Here is a 17915-nt window from a genome sequence, read left to right as displayed (position 1 = left end):
TGTGTTCTTAATTCTAATCTGTACTACTTCCTTTTATCATTGCTTCTAACTTGTTTTATGACTTTAAAATATTAAATATAGGTACTTTCGTCTTGCTTTGTTACTTACTATAATACGTTATAATACTAAATTCAGGAATTCTAAAATTGTACCGTTTCTTGTCCCTCTCCTTTTTCTAGAGTAGAGGTTTGCTGGGGATTGGACCTAGAACTAGCTAAGCACATGCACATGCTAAGCTTGAGCTGCACTCAGGCCTATCTGGCTGTTCAGATGCTGGTTTAGTGTAACCCCAGGGTGTGCCTGACTTTCCAAGAATTTCTTACAAAGATGTGTTTACCCACTGGCTTATAAAATATTTAAAAGCCAGTTAAAACAATTTCAGAATAACTTTGTAGTATATGTGTACACTGTCAAAACCATATGTATATCAGCATTTTGCTTGTATAGAGATGTATTTCTAATGTTGCTGACAGGAAAAGTAAATTCTTGGCCCTCTTCTGACTATAGTCTGCTTACTTCTGTGCCCACTTGCTAACACTGCATAATAGGACTAATGCTGCCTGCTCATGATGAGATTGTGTACTTTTCTGTCTTTGAGTTTTCAACCTTCAACTTTCCATTCCATGCTGCACTCTCAGGTGAAAGCTTGTGACTCCATTCTTTACTCCTGGTGTCTGTTGGTGTACTTTCCTTTAATTTACTTTTTTCTTTAGCTTTTATTGTATGCTATGATGCTCATTTTAATTAGAGTATAATTTAGTATTACTTGATGAATGAAAATATTCTAATTGGCTTGTTACAAAGTAATTCATTAATAAACTTTAAGTTTTGAGATGTTTAACTTGAAATAGTACCTGAAATTTTAACCTTTGAAGTAAAATTTAAAAAAGCAATAAATTAGGCAAAGCTTTACAGATCTTCTCTGCGTAGAAGAGGGGTTTGAGGTTCCATCATTGGCAGTATGTGCCCACTTGCACTGTTCTAGTGGTCCTCTGCTTCCTTTGCTAGGTGTGGAGGGTGCAGCTTTTCAAAGCAGACTTCCCCATGACCGGATGACCTCTCAGGAAGCAGCCTGTTTCCCAGACATCATCAGTGGGCCTCAGCAGACACAGAAGGTTTTTCTGTTCATCAGGAACCGCACAGTAAGTATCTATGTATGCCTCCTTTTTTTTCACTTGGATTTTGAAAAATACCTATGACTTTTATATCAGAAGCGTGTTAGATAACATGCTCTTTTCCATGGGCTTCATAAGCAAACTTGAACTCTAATGTCTTATAAGTCAGAATAGACTCCAGATAGAAACTGAGTCACCTGTGGGCTCCACAAGCTGTCTTATAATTGAATCAACAGGTTTTAAGCATAACAATATTTGCTTTTAGGAGAAATTTTAGATATAATTACCATGGTTTTGTTTCATTTGAGGAGAGTTTTTGCTTCTTACTTAAATTTGAGAGATGGTTTTAATAATGATTTCTGTCTTCTGTGGTTCAATTTCTGTGACCCAAAGTCAAGATTTGGTAAAGGATTGGCTCAAGTTAGCATTGTAGTTTCTGCTCTGAGTTGCTTTGTGCTGCAATGATGATATCACAGTGACCTTCTGCTCTTGTCAAGATTTGGTAAAGGATTGGCTCAAGTTAGCATTGTAGTTTCTGCTCTGAGTTGCTTTGTGCTGCAGTGATGATATCACAGTGACCTTCCGCTCTATCTTCTGTCTTCTGACTTGATAACTGAAATAGAGCTCTGACCTGAGCTTTATCCCAGGATGGAAAGAGGAAGGAGCTGTGAGGTTGAAGAGCTTGAGCCGTGTATATGGAGTGACTGTATTCTTCTTTGATTGTAGCTCTCCAAAAAGTGGAGTGTCTGTGTAGCTCTAGCCATAGTCTATCGCGGTTAAATAAGGATCAGGATAAACAAATAGGCCGAATAGATGTTTATTCAGGGAGAAATAACTTACAACCTAGACAGATGAACACCAGGAAATTCAACCCGATCCTCTTCTGTCGGAGTCACGCCAGCCAGAGAGCCTTTCCTGGCTCTCCCTCCGACCTCCTTCCACAGGTCACTCTGCCCATGGCTCCACCCCCCAATGGGCGTGGTCAGTGCCACAGAACTATCTCACTACAATAGTCCTTTGTAACTGGTTTATTTATTATAAGCAAATTAAATTCCTTGGTTAGAACAGGGTTTTTTTAATCTTTAGCGGGACTTCATTTATCCTGCTTTGGGGTGTGTGTGTGTGTGTTCACTTTGACAAGAATCCATGTTAAAACTCATTGAGAACCATTGACTATACAGTAATCATTCCATTCTTCATCTGTAGGCTTTGATATAACTTAAATAATTCATTGTTCCCTTTTTCCTTCTTAAACATATCTACTCTCTTGGCTTCATGGTATATAGATTTTTTTCTCCTGTATCTTGGCTGTGTAGCCAGATGCTTTCCTACTGACTATTATGTGAAGTCCTCCATCCCTTTTCTCTAGTCTTCTGTACATTCACTTAATCATCACCGTGCAGACCTCACCTGCTTTATCTCTTGTGCCTCCTCTTAGTTGTCCTAGAATTAGACTTATGGTGTAGTCTTTGAATTTTCACTGGCCCCATTCAGCAACTCATTTAGCTGGATAACCCTGAACTAAGGGATCATCACTGACACTTTTTAGCCCCTGTATACCTGAATGATTATAATGATTTTTATCTGTTCAATATCTGGAATTACATAGCCCCAGGTTTAAATCCTAGCTGCTTCCTATTGGTTATGAGGCACTTTCCTTCTTTGGGCCAAATAGTCTCCAATTTCAATAATACACTAATATGGTGCAGTTTTGTATGACACAATAGTTTCCTTGTCAGCATTGTAACCCTAGCTGTTTATATGAAAATAAACTCAAAGTCTTAATAGGTGATTTTTTTTTTTTTACAGCTGACGAGGTTACATGAGTCTATGGGCATATAATAACATATGTCATTTAAATATAGTTGCAGTTATGGTTGGACAACCCAAAGATTCAGCTGACATTTGAGGCTACTCTCCAACAGTTGGAAGCCCCTTACAACAGTAAGTACTGTGCTTGCTGGAGACCTTATGGCTTCTGAGGGAATTTTTTTGTTTCTTATTTTGGGTTTTTTTTTTTTTTTTTTTTTTCATTCATTGACATTTTATTTCATCTTGTGATGTGCATAAATGACCTATAAAGTTCCATTTTTGTTTGCTTTTCTGATCTATAAATTGTATTGATGCAGATTGCTAAGTGCATCCCAATTCTGTTATCTCACTTGGATATAAATACTTTGGTATTTGATTGGCTAGTTACCTGGTTTTCTTCCCGTTTACCACCAACCAAGTCTTAGGAAGTTTTTGCCAAAATATATGAACATTGTTTATAACGTAAAAGGTTTGTTCTCTATTTTATCTGTAACATAGTATCATTTTTAAATGTTAATTTAGCCAGGTGTATGGGCACATGCCTGTGACTTAAGCATACAGAAGGTGGAAGAGATTCAAGGTTAGCCTTGTCTATGTAGCAAGTTTGAGGCCAGCAATCCATGCCCCTCCTCCCAAATTAATTTTTGTTTTGAGCATTTTGTATTATGTTACAGCCTAATAGTTCTGTAGCTTAGTTTGCTAAAGGTATCACATGACCAAGAGTCACATGAATTGTATATAGTATGACTTTACATTGGAAAAAGAAGTGTAGACTTTTGGAAATATGAATGTTTTTAATTTACTCTATAGGCGATACTGTACTTGTCCACCGAGTTCACAGCTACTTAGAGCGCCATGGTCTTATCAACTTCGGCATTTACAAGAGGATAAAACCCTTACCAAGTAAGGATTCACCCACCAAATGAACTAAGTGGTTTTGTAATACTTTCAGGCTTGTGTTTAATATTCATGATACATTTCCACCAGTGAAAATATTCCCAGTCTTGTACATTTCCCTGGATTTCCTGTTTGAAAGGGTCTTAGGAAAAGATTAATTTCCAGTGTTTGAAAATTGGAATTAAAATGCTATTAGAAATCTGAGAAGTCAATTATGCAAGCAGGAGGTTTTGAGGCTTTCCTCTTAGAGTTCTTTTTTCTTTTTAAATATTTGTCCTTTTCATGCTTTTTGAATAATGTCTGCCAGGGAGTTAAGAGACAAGGATATGCCGATGAGAACTGAGTAATTTTCCAGAAAGAAACACTAACTTAAACAGAAGTAAAACCCTTAAAGAGAATGGCTCACACTAGTACAGTGAGCAGGCCTTCCAGAGGTTTGACCACAGAACTTTCCATTCCTGACTAATACAACTCTAGCTTATAAATTCAGTTATAAACTTATAGCATTGAACTAATTTTTTCAAGTTTCAGACAGTTGTTCTTTTCATAGTTTCTACAGTTTGAAAGTAACTGAATTGTTTAAGACATATTAACAAACCAGAAGTTTTCAAGAGAAGAAAAAAAATCTAAACTACAACAAAATATTATAATTCTTATTCTTTTTTTTCCCCCTCCTCTTAGCTAAAAAGACAGGAAAGGTGATTATTATAGGTTCAGGTGTTTCCGGCTTGGCAGCAGCTCGACAACTACAGAGTTTTGGGATGGATGTTACACTTCTGGAAGCCAGGGTAAGAGTTGTACTTTGGGATTAGAGGTTTGATTTAATGGAAATATGGTAAGGAGTACCTGTTGCAAATTAAAGAATTGAACAACCAAGACTGATTTCTGTAGTGTAACAGAGTATTTTTGGATACTGAATAGCAGATAAAGTGTCTCCTATAGCTTTTACTTACATTATGTGATTGGTGCTAGGAATCAAACTCAAGAGCCTTGCACATAGTAGCCAGATGCTCCACCATTGATCGATATTTTTAGATAGAGTATTTTTGACAATACATTTTTAGAAAATACTCACTGAGTATGTGTAGATAATGTCAGATAAGTTTTTACCATTAGCACTGTTTGTCTTTTTCTCTGTTTTAAGATTTATAATGATGTGTTTTATGCATGTATCTGTGTGTGGATATATGTACATGTGAGTGCAGTTTCCCAAGGAATACAGAAGAGGGTATCAAACCTCCTGAACTCAATACAGTTGGTTGCAAGCTATCCAGTGTGGGTGCTGGAAACTGAACTCAGATCCTCTACAAGTACACCCAGTGCTCTTAACCACTAAGCTGTCTCTTCAGCCCCTAAAGTTAAGGTGTTCATAAACTACCTGTTTGTAGGAGACAGTATCTTTTGGTGATAAATTACACTGTTTGTTAGACAGGGGGAAGGATGCTTTTAGGTAGATACAGTCTTTTAGGACCTGGTAAAGGCAAAAGAGTTGGTTATATTCATTATTATTATCCTTGGATCTTGAAATGGAAACTGAAAGTACATGGTGTTACATCATCACATCAGCAAACTGTTACAAAAATGGTTTTCTTAAATAATTTTTCATATTTTATCTTACAGTAGATTAAAGATTTTTATTTAAAAAATGAAAGAAACTTCTCAGTAACCTAAACATTTTCAAAATTTTATAAAACTTTCGAACATTATGTTTCATTCAAAATTACTTTCTTAAAGTGTTAAGTTTTAAATGCTCTCCCTAGAGTATTGGGAAATAAAAATGATTTTTCCCGATACGCTGTTACTGGAAAAACCTTTTTTTATGTACTCTGTGTTATGTACTGTGTGTTAAGAGTAAAGGAATGCTTTACGGGCCATTTGTGATCGTTCCCACATGGGTTATAATCTAACTGGTAAGGGTTAGTTTTGCTTTGTTGTTGTTGTGTGTCTAAAGTTTGCAGAGTACTTTAATATTTTCCATAATTTTATCACTGTAGCTCAGTAAAGTTTTCCTGTCCCCAAGACCTTAATCAGCAGATGTAAGCCTGGGTCTAATTGGGAGTAAAAGCTATGTTATCTGTTTATGTTCAGTAGACATAGTTCCTGGGCATCAGGTTGCTTAGAAGAGAACATTTATCAGGGAAGTCATCCACCAAAAGATTCAGTTACAACAGCCAGTATACCTGTAGTCCAGATAGCTTGGACCACCAGTTTAAAACTAGCCAGGGCAGCTTGGTGAAATACCCTTCCCCCTATTATAAGTGACAGTAGTAATTAAAGAATAAGCTTCAAATCATATAGAAAGTTGGTGTTTAGTGTTGGAAATTATAAGCATAGATTTTTCTCTCTGAAGGGCACTTGTGCATCCTGTATAGTTAGAATAGCTGAGCAATGCATAACCTTCTGGCTGACAAGCTTGTTGTTTCACATTACTTCTGACATTCATGCTTATTGCTGACTTTCTTTACGTCAACTTCAGTTTATCATTGGTTTGTGTTTTGTGCACATAGTACTTTCTATTGACTAAACATAAACTCAAAATAATACTTCTTACCTTATGAAAGATTGAATCCTGGTATGCTGACTTATTGTGTTTAAAACAGAGTAAACGACTTTAGCCATTTGATTTGTAAAAACAGGATCGTGTAGGTGGACGGGTTGCTACATTTCGAAAAGGAAACTATGTAGCTGATCTTGGAGCCATGGTAGTAACAGGTCTTGGTAAGTAATTTTAGTTTATACTGTAATACTTAATCTGAGACAGATAGACCTTAAATTTAAATCAATAGTTTTGTAATACACTGATTATGGGTTGTGTTAGTTTTCTTTGCCAGTAACACACCACAGACAGTCACAGGGGCACAACACAGACAATGAATCATAAGGACACATCAGAGACAAAGAGTCATCCCACGACAAGTCAGGGACACACCGCAGACAATGAATCATAATGAAAGAAGTTAAGCCAGGCTTGATGGCACATGCCTTTAATCCCAACACTCAGGAAGCAGAGGCAGGCAGATCTCTGTGAGTTTGAGGTTAGCTTAGTCAACAAAGTAAGTTCCAGGACAGCCAGGGCTCTTATAAAGAGAAACCTGTCTTGAAAAACCAAAAAGAAAGAAGTTTGTTTTCCTTATAGTTGTGGTACTAGGCCAAAGTGTCAGTGATCTGATAGACATCTTGATGATTGTCTCCAGGTACTTCAGGTCACATGGCAAGAAAAAGGGCCTTTAGATTTCACTCATCGAAGGCTAATAAGATTCAGTCAAGTGGCTCAAGTTTGTCTGTCTTTTAGTTTGGTTTTGGTTTTTTGAGACAGGGTTTGTCTGTGTAGCTCTGGCTGTCCTGGAACTTATCCTGTAGATCAGGCTAGCCTTGAACTCACAGAATACTGGGATTAAATGTATCCTTTTACTGGGAATTAAAACTCCAGCCTGATTTTTGAGGGGACAAAGTATATTCAAACCATTGCAGGTCCTTACCTCCTATTAGTAGGAGGTAAATTGCCAAATAACCTTTCTGAAGGCCGAAATTGTAACTTGTACAAGTCCTTTGATACTGGGTAGCTTTTTCTAATTTAAAGAAATTATCCTAAGAAACACAAGTGAACAATGTTGTGCTTGGATTATTTCCAACACGACATTGTTTATAATGGCACAGCATTAGGAACCACATTAGATTACTTATTATACAGTAAAACATATGTATCTCCTAAGACTTATATAGCTCCGTAGTTTTTTTCAATGTATTACTAAGTTAAAAACTTTCATAGAATGGGTTATAATCCTTTTATGGGAAGTCTGTAACTCTATACTCCTAAATCTCAGAGGGATCTGTAATAAAATGTTAACTTAGAGGATTATGAGTAATTTGTAACCCTGGCTGTCCTGAAACTGGCCCTGTAGACCAGGCTGGCCTTGAACTCACAGAGATCTGCCTGCCTCTGCCTCCTGAGTGCTGGAATTAAAGGAGTGCACTACCACCGCCCAGCTAATTTAACATTTTTTATGTTTGTCTTAGGTGTTTTTTTTTTTTAACTGTGAGCTTTATTATATAAGATGTAACTGAGACTTTATTCATTTATTCTTTTGGCAAGGCTGCTGGGGATCTAGCTCAGTGCCTGTAATGTGGGAGACAAGCTCTAGTACTGAGCTCCATCTCTAACCCTTGTTTATTCTACAAGGTGTCTCATTATATAGCCCATGCTGGCCTTGAACACTCCATTCTTCTGCCTCGAAAGTGCTGTGGCACTGGCATGGGTCACCAAGGCTGGATTTAAGCATTTTTTATTTTGAGTAAAGGAATTTTGACTTTCAATTTTTTCTTTTCAAGGATAGGCTGAATTTGTTTGAAATTTTGTTTTGTTTTATTTTGTTTTCCTAGGAGGGAATCCTATGGCTGTTGTCAGCAAACAAGTAAATATGGAACTGGCCAAGATCAAGCAAAAATGCCCACTTTATGAAGCCAATGGACAAGCTGTAAGTTGATGACAAACAGAGCTTTTCAAAATTTCTTTGATTCAGTTGGAAAAAATTTCAGGGCAATCAGTTACTGAGCATGGCATGAATATACAGACTGAGAAACAATTGGCATTTTTCTGGTTGCTTTCTTAACCCTGAGCTATATAGGAAAGGATGATGGTACATGTGCAAATTTACATGTCTGTCTGCTTAGGCATTTATCTACAGGTATTTACTGAAGGCTAGCCACCCACTTAATTGGCCCTGGCCACTTATTTTAAGAGACCTGTGGATTTAAACCTAATTCTTCATATTTTTGTACTGTGCCTCCATTGTGTGCTTAAGCTCTGTGTGCTCTGTCACTTGGCTTTGTGTGTTTAGACTCAGGCTTCTGATAGGCTAATAAGTAGCCAAATGGTGATACTTACCCAGAAGTAGAGGTAAGTTAAAGTGTTTATGGTCAGAGATCTAGGAGCTTCTTATCCTTGGTGTGAGAGTAGCAGGAACATGGTGATTGGTCTGAGAAATAAATGTGAGTAGTTGAGCCTGACAGGCCTGATTTTGTAGGCATGAGAAAAATTAAAAAGTTTGTGTTAACAGAAATTTGATCAACTCCCTCAAGTCAGGATGAGAGCCCATTGTCTGAAACAGTATTAATTCTGAGGAAGAAATATTTGCTATATACTGCCTATGTCATGGCTTAGCTATTATACCAAAGGTAAGACTCCCTACTCTTGAGTAGGGACATCCTTATTTATTCCTAGCTGCCTTAGGTTTTTTAATGGCTTGATGTTCAAGAATTGCCTTGGGTTGTGTGCACCAACATGGCCAGATTTTTTTCCAGAGCTTGGGAGAGCCATCTAATAAAATAAGCAGGATAGAATGAGAAAAAAGGGATATGCTAGAAGTTAATTTATTGAATTATTTGATAAAAGTAAGTAAAGGATATATATAAAGTTGAATATCATTCTCTACTTTAATGATAGCCATTTGGAAATAACCCCCTTCCAATTTTTATTATTAAAAATAGTACAAAATGAACTCCTACTTTTCTGATTTAATTTGTCCTGTTTCTGCTTTGGGGAGAGAAGGATCTGAAGAATCTATACCCAGAAGCCTAACAACAGCACTAAATTGAGGCAGATTTGCTAACGGTTAGGTAGAACCAATTGCTGCAGAAGAGTCAAGGGACAAGTGGGTGTGTGGGAGGGACTGGTAGGACAGTGTGAAAAGGACGAGTGCATTTGTGAGGTGCAGTTAAGACTTGCGTCTGTGATTGTACACTGGGGCTGAGGAAGGTAAGTAGGTGGAGGGGTCTCTGAGGGCAGGATGAGCTCATCCTAGTGAGGCAAGAAGACAAGCTACAGTGTAGGGCTAGGCCTAGCTATGGGTGCTGGGAGTGGAGTTTGGAGCAGAGGAAGTGACAGAATGAGGTAGATGTTGGAGGTCAGTAGCAAGAAAGCCTGGTTGGTGTAAGGAAACCAGGCAACAGTAAAGAGATACCTAGAGAAGTGCTTTTAGTGTTAGATAAGCTTTTTTGTAACTGGCTTCTGAGCATCCTACCTGAGCCGCCCAAGTGCTGAGATATCAGGCCTGTGCTACTCAGCACAGCTTAGCTGACATTTTTTGTTTTTGCTGTGTCCAGGATGGGACCCAAACCCTCAGGCTTCTAGACAGTTGCTCTATCACAGATCCTTAGTGCTCAGTGTTTTGCCTTTTGTGAAGTTTGTTACTGGTGATTACATTTCTGTTACAGGGTTTTAATGTGTTCTAATAGCATGGTCACCAGTCTCTCCTGTCACAGATGAACAGCTTGCATAAAAACATAGATATATGCGACCAACCATATTATAGATGTTCCAGTGTAAGTTCCCTATCTAAAGACCAGCCCTTTGGGCAACATCTGATAGTTTGAAAAGGGATGTGGGGTTCTCCCCATTTATTATTTTTAGATTTATATATTTTATGCGTAGGGGTGTTTGCCCATATGTATGTCTTTGCACAGTATTGTACCTGTTCCCATGGAGGTCAGAAGAGGGGGTTAGATTCCCTGAGATTGGAATTATAGATGGTTGTAAAATACCAGGTGGTGCTGGGTATCTTAACCTGGGTCCTTCACAAAAGCAACAAGTGCTCTTAACTGCTGAGCCATCTCTCCAGTCCTGGATGTGTTTTTTTGTTGGTTTTTGTTTCCTCTCAGTTTATTTATTTGTATTTGCCATATCTAAATGATGATTCTTAGGCATTTTAGTTTTAGAAAGAATTCTTTGTAGCTTTACGCTCCTCTTGACTTATGTAAGTAGCCATGTTAATGTCTGTTTTTCTGTCTCCACTGGTATAGCTCAGTGAGAATGTGGAACTGTTGACCTGTAGACTAGATTTTCACTTGAAGGACAGGTACAGAGAACCTTCCTTGCACATGCTTATAATTTCAATGACGCTTTGTGGCTTTAGAAATAGACAGAATTAAGTGGGTGGGCAGTTTTTTCCCCCCTCATTTTGCATAATGGAAAGCTGTAGCTCCCGTGTATTTCCCTAAAGCCACTGGTCAGGACCAGAAAGCAGGACTGTTGCTTGGTGTTCTGTCTAGCTCAGATTCCCATGCTTGTTCCCTGCAGGGTGAGGGTGTGCAGCACCATGATTGCCTGTGTGACTATGTCTGCTAAGTCTCCTTTTCAGAGAACTTTAGTTCTCCTTAGCTGGGCACTCAGAAGCAGAGGCAGGTGCAGGTGGATCTATGAGTTCGAGATCAGCCTGGTCTACATAGCAAGTTCTGGGACAGCCAGGGATACATAATAGAAAGACCCTGTCTCAAAAAACAAAACAAAAACCTAAAGTAGTTTCCCTTGGAGCCAGCAAGACCCACCTGGAGTAGAAATTACTCAGCTATGGAGATTTTTAGCTGTTTAAAAATGAGATTCTGTGTTCTTTGTGTACAACCTCAATCAAAATTGACCCAGCACAGTGTCAGTCCTGTAATTCCAGCTACTTCAGAGGCTGTGACAGGAAGATCACAAGTTCAAGACCAGCCCAGGCAGTTGAAGTAAACTCTGCCTCAAAATAAAAAGACTTAGGGATGTATGTAGCCTAGTGGTCTAGGGTTCAATCCTTAGTACCACAAAGGAGGGTAACAATTTGATAGTTTAGTTCTCTTGTTAGTACATAGAGAATTAATAATTCTCCCAGGTTATATAAGATAGCAGTTACTTAAAGTTACGGATATCACCAGACATGGTGGTGCATGCCTTTAATCACAACACTTAGTGGGTACATGCAGGTGGATCTTTAAGAATTTGATCCAGCCTGGTCTAAGAATAAATTCTAGGATAACTAGGGCTACAAAGAGAAACCCTATCTTGACAAACCAACATTAAAAAGGGGGTGGGGTGGGAGGGGCGGTTGTGTATATCACAGGTGGTACTTGCTTAAGGACATAGCTCCATACCCAGCCATTTTTTGGTATAGGAAAAAAATGTAATAGGTAGTGTTTGTTGTTACTTTTTTTTTTTTTTTTTTTTTTTTTTTGTATTTGTGTGTATATGTGTATGTCCAGACGTGTATACATGTTTGGTGTTGTGAGTGGTGTCTCCCTCTCTCACTCTCCACCTTATTTTTGGGACAGGATCTCTCACGGACCCTGGAGCTCACTCACTGAGCTGTTTTGGCCAGCAAGCCCTAGGGATTCTCCTGACCCTGCCGCCCCTGAACTGTATTATATTTTTATGTGAATTCTGGGGATTTGAACTCAGGTCCTCTGTTTGTGTGGAGGCACTTTACAGACTTAAGCATCTCATCTCCCCAGCACCTGTTGTTAAACTATTAAAAACATAGTGACAGTGATCTCTAAAATAGTAGTAGCTCACTGTTCTATGTGGTCCTACACGGGCAGCTAGAGTATCGAGCTTCAGTGTTTGCCTTGACAGTGAAAGTTTTAAATGTTGGATATGTAAAATAGAGCATTTGTAACTGGCCTTTTAGTAATGGAGTTAATATTTAAATGCATTAAAAACATGTTTGGGTTTCCCCTGGTCAGTATTGGTTTGCCAATGGACACGTATGCTACTTACCATTTTCTAAATACTCCTTTAATTTCCAATTGAAATGTAACAGTTAATGGAGAACAGCCTGGCTTCAATGCTTACCCCCTGGTTTCACTGGTAACATTAGCATTGTTGTAATTGCTCTCCTGGGCAGAAATGGGTGGGCCTGGTTGCTGGTGATCTCACATAATTTCATAAAGTTGAGCCTTGGGTCTAAGTGGGTACTGGATATGCAGTCTTATCATCTGATGTCAGTCAAATGTGGCAGTACTTCTTTGTTTTGAGTTTTGTTTGATTTTGTTGTTACTGTTCTGTGTTTTCTGTTCTTTAATTTTTACTTTTGTTACTCACTGCTTTCTCACCACCACCCACCTTTTTTAAATTGCCCCTACCCCTGGCCATTTCTATGCCTTGACTTTCCCATTTTGGTCTCTGTACAGTCTGTTCCTTATTTCTCCAGCGGTTGCAGCTTCTAAGCTAACAGAATGCTTCTGTCATGCTGTGTGTTTAAAGCCTTGATTTTACTGCTGTCATACAAAACTAAACTTGACGTGGCTGTTGGGCTGTTATTTACAGTTTATTTCTCCCTCTGCTGCACTGGTTAAAAGGACACTGTCAAGGTATTTTTTCATAATTTTTCAAATCATTTTCTTCACTGTTTACAGTAACCCATTAAAAGCTTAACACTTAAATCTTTTCCTTTCAATGATCCTCTCCATCACACATTCACACTGGTTTGTTGTTGTAGAGTTGCGCCTATATGTTGGGCTGGTGCTGTTTGAGTTTTTGTCATTGAAAGCGCATGTAAACATCAGTTTTTTTGTGGGGAGTATGGGTGGGAAAGGGGGAAGTGTAATGAATTAAGCAGGCTGCTCAGAAAATAGAGGGAAGAAACAATAGGTCAATTTGGTCCCTCTAACCTTGACAGTGTCCCTTTAAATATTTCTCTATCACCACCCTAGACCCAGTTACTGAACCTGAGTGCTGGGTATCTCTCAGTATGAGCTCCCTTATGTGACTATCACCTAACCACAAAGATTAAAGCTTGTCTGAAGCAAGCCATCCAGTTGGCATTAGAAGAGCTTTAATCTGTCCCATTTACGTTCTCGTGTTTTGGCGCATTCCGCCTCATGGTAGAGGCATATGTGGTCTAGTTCCTCTTGCTAGAGCATCTTCTTGTGAGGCATTTTAAGGAACCGCCAGGAAAAGCGGTCTTGCGGTTGACATGGCACAGCTGTGTAGAGTTGATATTGAAGTGTGATTGTAGAGTGCTAGAACCATCTTCTGTAGCACATTGCAGGGTTGCACTGGAGATAGCAAGTTCCTGGGCAGAATTTCATTTTGAGTTACTCTGTACATGGCCATCATGTCTGAGAAAAAGTAGTTGATGAGAACATGAATGAGATTCATGACAACAGGGTCTCTGAACAGCTCTAATAGATGCAATCAGTGCAAGCAGAACCATCGCCAAGAGCTCTTTCATGGGAGAAATGGGTCTGCCAGATCCTCTGATCTCCCAGCTGGGACTATAGTACTGTCTAAAATGACACCACACATCTGAAGCCTGGTTCTCTACCTCATTTCTCTACACAAACCAGGTTATTGGAGTTTAGATTTCCTTTAGGCTGGAAGTAGTTGATTCTCTGTGACCCTAATTGTCACTTGTATCTGTTGTGTTCACAGATCCAATGCAAAGCTGCTTTGGCCCTCTCCCCTTCTCTTTTTAGTAAAAGTTACCCTGTTTTGACAGGTCGTCTTTGCCACACTAGTGGCTCATCTCATGGGGTTACCTGTGAGGGGTATGGTCGAGTGCTCTCCTCCTCCATTTTTTCCAAGTGCAGGATTGAAGTGTTTCCTGTGAGAGGTAAAAACCTCTTACATGGTGATCTTGTCAGTAGTCACTTTCTACCAAACACTGCAGGCTTGCTATTTACTGTCTTATTTTAGTGCTTTGTTTTCTTGTTCCCTGTTTTAAGTTGATTGCAAAGTGAAGTCTGTATTTTAAATCCCATTTCCCACCCAGTGCCCAGCTCTGGCAAAAGATGCTTATCTTAGACAGGCTTTGTTGTTTCTGGCTATTGCTGTGAATCCAGCAGTGGGACTGCAGACAGGAGAATGATGAACTGATGCTGTCATTAGACTGTACAAAATGGTCTAGGTCAGCAGGAGTACTGCTTCAAAGTGTTCCCTTCCTCTACCACAGCAAGGAGCCAGTCCTTCTGGTAATTGCATTATTCCTAGTCTGAGAGAGTTGACATTCACCTCTGAGGCTGAGAATCCATTATCATATGTAAAACAGTAAGGTGCTGACGTGTTACTGTCAATACCATGAATTTGACTTCTCTATTTCCTACTGTGCCTTGAAAATCTTTCGTCTCTGAACAGGTAACTTGAGCCTCTTCCCATTTTGCTCTTATTTTGGAGGAAAGTCTTCAGTTGTGTGATCAAGTCTTTGTTCTCTGGAACTTTCTAATATGTCCTTTGCATGTCAGCCCAGCTCAGCTCAGTGTACACTGTGCTTCGTGTAACTTCAGCTAGTGCCTGCCATTGGAGGTCTGGTGGCTGTTACTGTAGGTTGAGTCCTAGCTTTGAGGGAGAAAGGGAAATATTTCAGGCCTGAAACATTTCATATCTCATTTAAATGGATTAACCACTTCATAGAAAAAGTCAAATCATTGTCTTCAAAGGTTTTCCTTTGAAATACATATTTTGGCCTCTTAAACTGTAGAACATTTTTGTGTGTTCATGGATGACTATGCTTAGTTTGATAAGGACCAACTCTGCTATACTTCATATTTTCAGGTTCCAAAAGAGAAAGATGAAATGGTGGAACAAGAATTTAACCGGTTGCTAGAAGCCACCTCTTACCTTAGTCATCAGCTAGACTTCAATGTCCTCAATAATAAACCTGTATCCCTTGGCCAGGCATTGGAGGTTGTCATTCAGTAAGTACTTGAAACTGTTTATCATTTATAGTTCCATTACAGACTATATTTCTGAAATCCGGGCCAAAGAGATGGCTTAGTGGTTAAGAACACTGGCTGCTCCTTCAATGACCTGGGTTCAGTTCCTAGGACCTACATGGCAGCTTGTAACCATCTGTCACTCTAGTACCAGAGGATCTGAACATCCTTTGCCTCCTGCCTCTGCTGGTGCTGCATGTGCGTGGTGCATAGACATACAGTCAGGCGAACACTTGTAAAATAAAAATAGATAAACTTTTCAAAATAAAATGAATTCCAAAGTAAAACATTTAAAATAAATTTTAAAATAATTGTAGAATCTCCAAGGCCACTTTCAGTTCTAAAATGTATCACTTTCATGTCTGTAATTTTATTTATCTTGTAGGTCAGGTAACAGATACAACCAGCTAATTTTCTTCTCTGAATATTAGAAAGTCAGTGGGCTTTGGCCCTCAGTGTTTGGCTGGGTGCCTGTTTTGTGCTATAGAGCTGGCTTTGCAGCTGGGCCCCGTGCATTGTCTCTTACAGGCTACAAGAAAAGCATGTCAAAGATGAACAGATTGAACACTGGAAGAAGATAGTGAAAACTCAGGAGGAGTTGAAAGAGCTTCTTAATAAGGTAGAGCTCTGCATTCATGGTTTCCATAGCACCAAAAAAAAAAAAAAAAAAAAAAAAAAAAAAAAAAAAAAAAAAAAATAAGGGGACTCCTGTTACTTAAAAATGTTTAAGACCTTTCTGGAGTTTCACCTCCATGGAGAGGTGCTGCGTGGCTGGTCTCCTGACCCTTACTAACTGCAGTTTGGTTGGTCAGCATTTCTGCTGAAGTCTGGGGTCATAGCAAGATCAGCTATACTGGGGCCAAGTACCTATAGATGAAGAAGATCAAGTCAGCCCATTCATTGCCGTAACTGTTTCTCTTGATGCCGACACTTCTACCTCCATTCCCTCACTGAGGTTTCTGTCACCACCTTCTGATGATACAGGTACAGTCAGATATCTGTTTTTATCCTACCAACTGCAAAAGATACCAGCTTAGGGAGAAATGATTTATCAGCTGGGGAGGGCCAGGGCCTCACTCTGGCTTCTTGTCACTAGGAGCTCCAGCCCACCTCTATATGGAGTGTGGAAAGGGTTGAAGAGTGGTTGAGAATTGCCAGTTGGCAAACAGCTGTGGGCCTGGCTTCAACACCCTAATATTAGAAATGATCATATAATTATTTGTGTGATTTGACCTTTTTACATGTTTTTAAAAAAAAAAAAAAAAAAAGAATGGGGCTGGAAAGATGGCTCAGTGATTAAGAGCACTGGTTGCTCTTTCCAGAGGACCCTGGTTCAATCCCTAGCACCCAGATGGCAGCTCACAACTGTCTGTAACTCTAGTTCCAGGAGTTCTGACACCCTCACACAGACATTCATGCAGACAGACACCAGTGCACATTAAAAAAAAAAAAAAAATTTTAAAAAAAGGAATCTGCCTCTGCTTCCTAGTGCTGGAATTAAAGGTGTGTGTCACCACCAACTGGCTAGTATGAAAATTTTTTACTTTTCCATCTTAGATGGTAAATTTGAAGGAGAAAATTAAAGAACTCCATCAGCAGTACAAAGAAGCATCGGAAGTGAAGCCACCCCGAGATATTACAGCTGAGTTTTTAGTGAAAAGCAAGCACAGGGACCTGACTGCCCTCTGCAAGGTTAGTTCCACACTGCCCTGAAAAGTAATGTAGAGGTGGGAAACCTGAGAAAAGAGAGCTTCTAGCCAACGACAAGAGTCTGTACTATGCAGAAGATGGGTCGGTGCCTAAAGAGCCATGGAGAGTTAATGGCTCAGTACAGTGTGAGATTGGTATTTCCTGCATAGTTCTTATTCTGACATTTGGGAATGGAAATGTATGTGGAGTTTGAATTCAGACTGTGTGCTTTCAGTATCTCACACGATGATCCCTAGCACCTTGGCTGCTTTAGTCTCCTTATGTGCAGCATGGTATTAATAATGATACATAGCTTGGAGAATCCCTCTGAAGCGTAAATGAACTGTGGCTCTAAGGAACCCCCCAGCAGGGCCATGAGAAGTACTGAGAGCATGGTAACTACTGTGATTTCACATCCTTGTTTAGAGCGTGCCAGTGCTTTTACATTTTCCATCCTGCTCTATCTTATCCCAGATTCAAAGCTGTTTCCAGCATAAAAATCACCCCTGAGGTTTGACCCCCCCCAGCCTTAAATTAAATCACATTTTGTACACCTGACCTAAGCAGGAAACATATTACATATAAACTAGATAAATATTTGACCACTGAATTGAGACAAATTTTTTTTTTTTTTTTTTTTAATTTCTGTTAGGAATATGATGAATTAGCTGAAACACAAGGAAAGCTAGAGGAAAAACTTCAAGAATTGGAAGCAAATCCCCCAAGGTAAGGAAAGAAACTCAGACATTAAGAATGACAGCTTTGCTCTCCTTCTTCAGTTTGGGAGGAAGATGACAAAACAAGGCGCCTTTACTGACGAGTTAGTGTGTGATGGACAATATGTACGGACACGGAGCTGTGCTCGGGTTGTGTGTGAGGTGTTCTTTGTATCTAAAATTAGCTCTTCTTTACAGACCTGGTATTGAGATATAGCGGTCCTAG

The 17915-nt window shown here is 39.2% G+C and overlaps 1 protein-coding gene across 2 annotated transcripts in view; it reads left to right on the top strand.

Annotated features, from left to right (window-relative positions):
- Positions 1 to 17915, top strand: part of Kdm1a (lysine demethylase 1A) — a 48063-nt gene that overhangs the window by 23416 nt on the left and 6732 nt on the right. For both annotated transcript variants that reach the window (XM_051173760.1, XM_051173761.1), the window contains 10 exons: positions 1009 to 1142; positions 2981 to 3059; positions 3738 to 3830; positions 4506 to 4612; positions 6461 to 6542; positions 8205 to 8299; positions 15124 to 15266; positions 15813 to 15903; positions 16842 to 16976; positions 17626 to 17699. In XM_051173760.1, coding sequence (XP_051029717.1) covers positions 1009 to 1142; positions 2981 to 3059; positions 3738 to 3830; positions 4506 to 4612; positions 6461 to 6542; positions 8205 to 8299; positions 15124 to 15266; positions 15813 to 15903; positions 16842 to 16976; positions 17626 to 17699 — 1033 coding nt within the window. The remainder of the gene's footprint in view (positions 1 to 1008; positions 1143 to 2980; positions 3060 to 3737; positions 3831 to 4505; positions 4613 to 6460; positions 6543 to 8204; positions 8300 to 15123; positions 15267 to 15812; positions 15904 to 16841; positions 16977 to 17625; positions 17700 to 17915) is intronic.

The sequence above is a fragment of the Phodopus roborovskii genome, unplaced genomic scaffold (assembly GCF_943737965.1).
Source record: "Phodopus roborovskii unplaced genomic scaffold, PHOROB, whole genome shotgun sequence".
Taxonomy (NCBI): Eukaryota; Metazoa; Chordata; class Mammalia; order Rodentia; family Cricetidae; genus Phodopus; species Phodopus roborovskii.
Note: the sequence above shows the minus strand (reverse complement) of the source record. Positions and strands in the feature narration are given on the sequence as shown.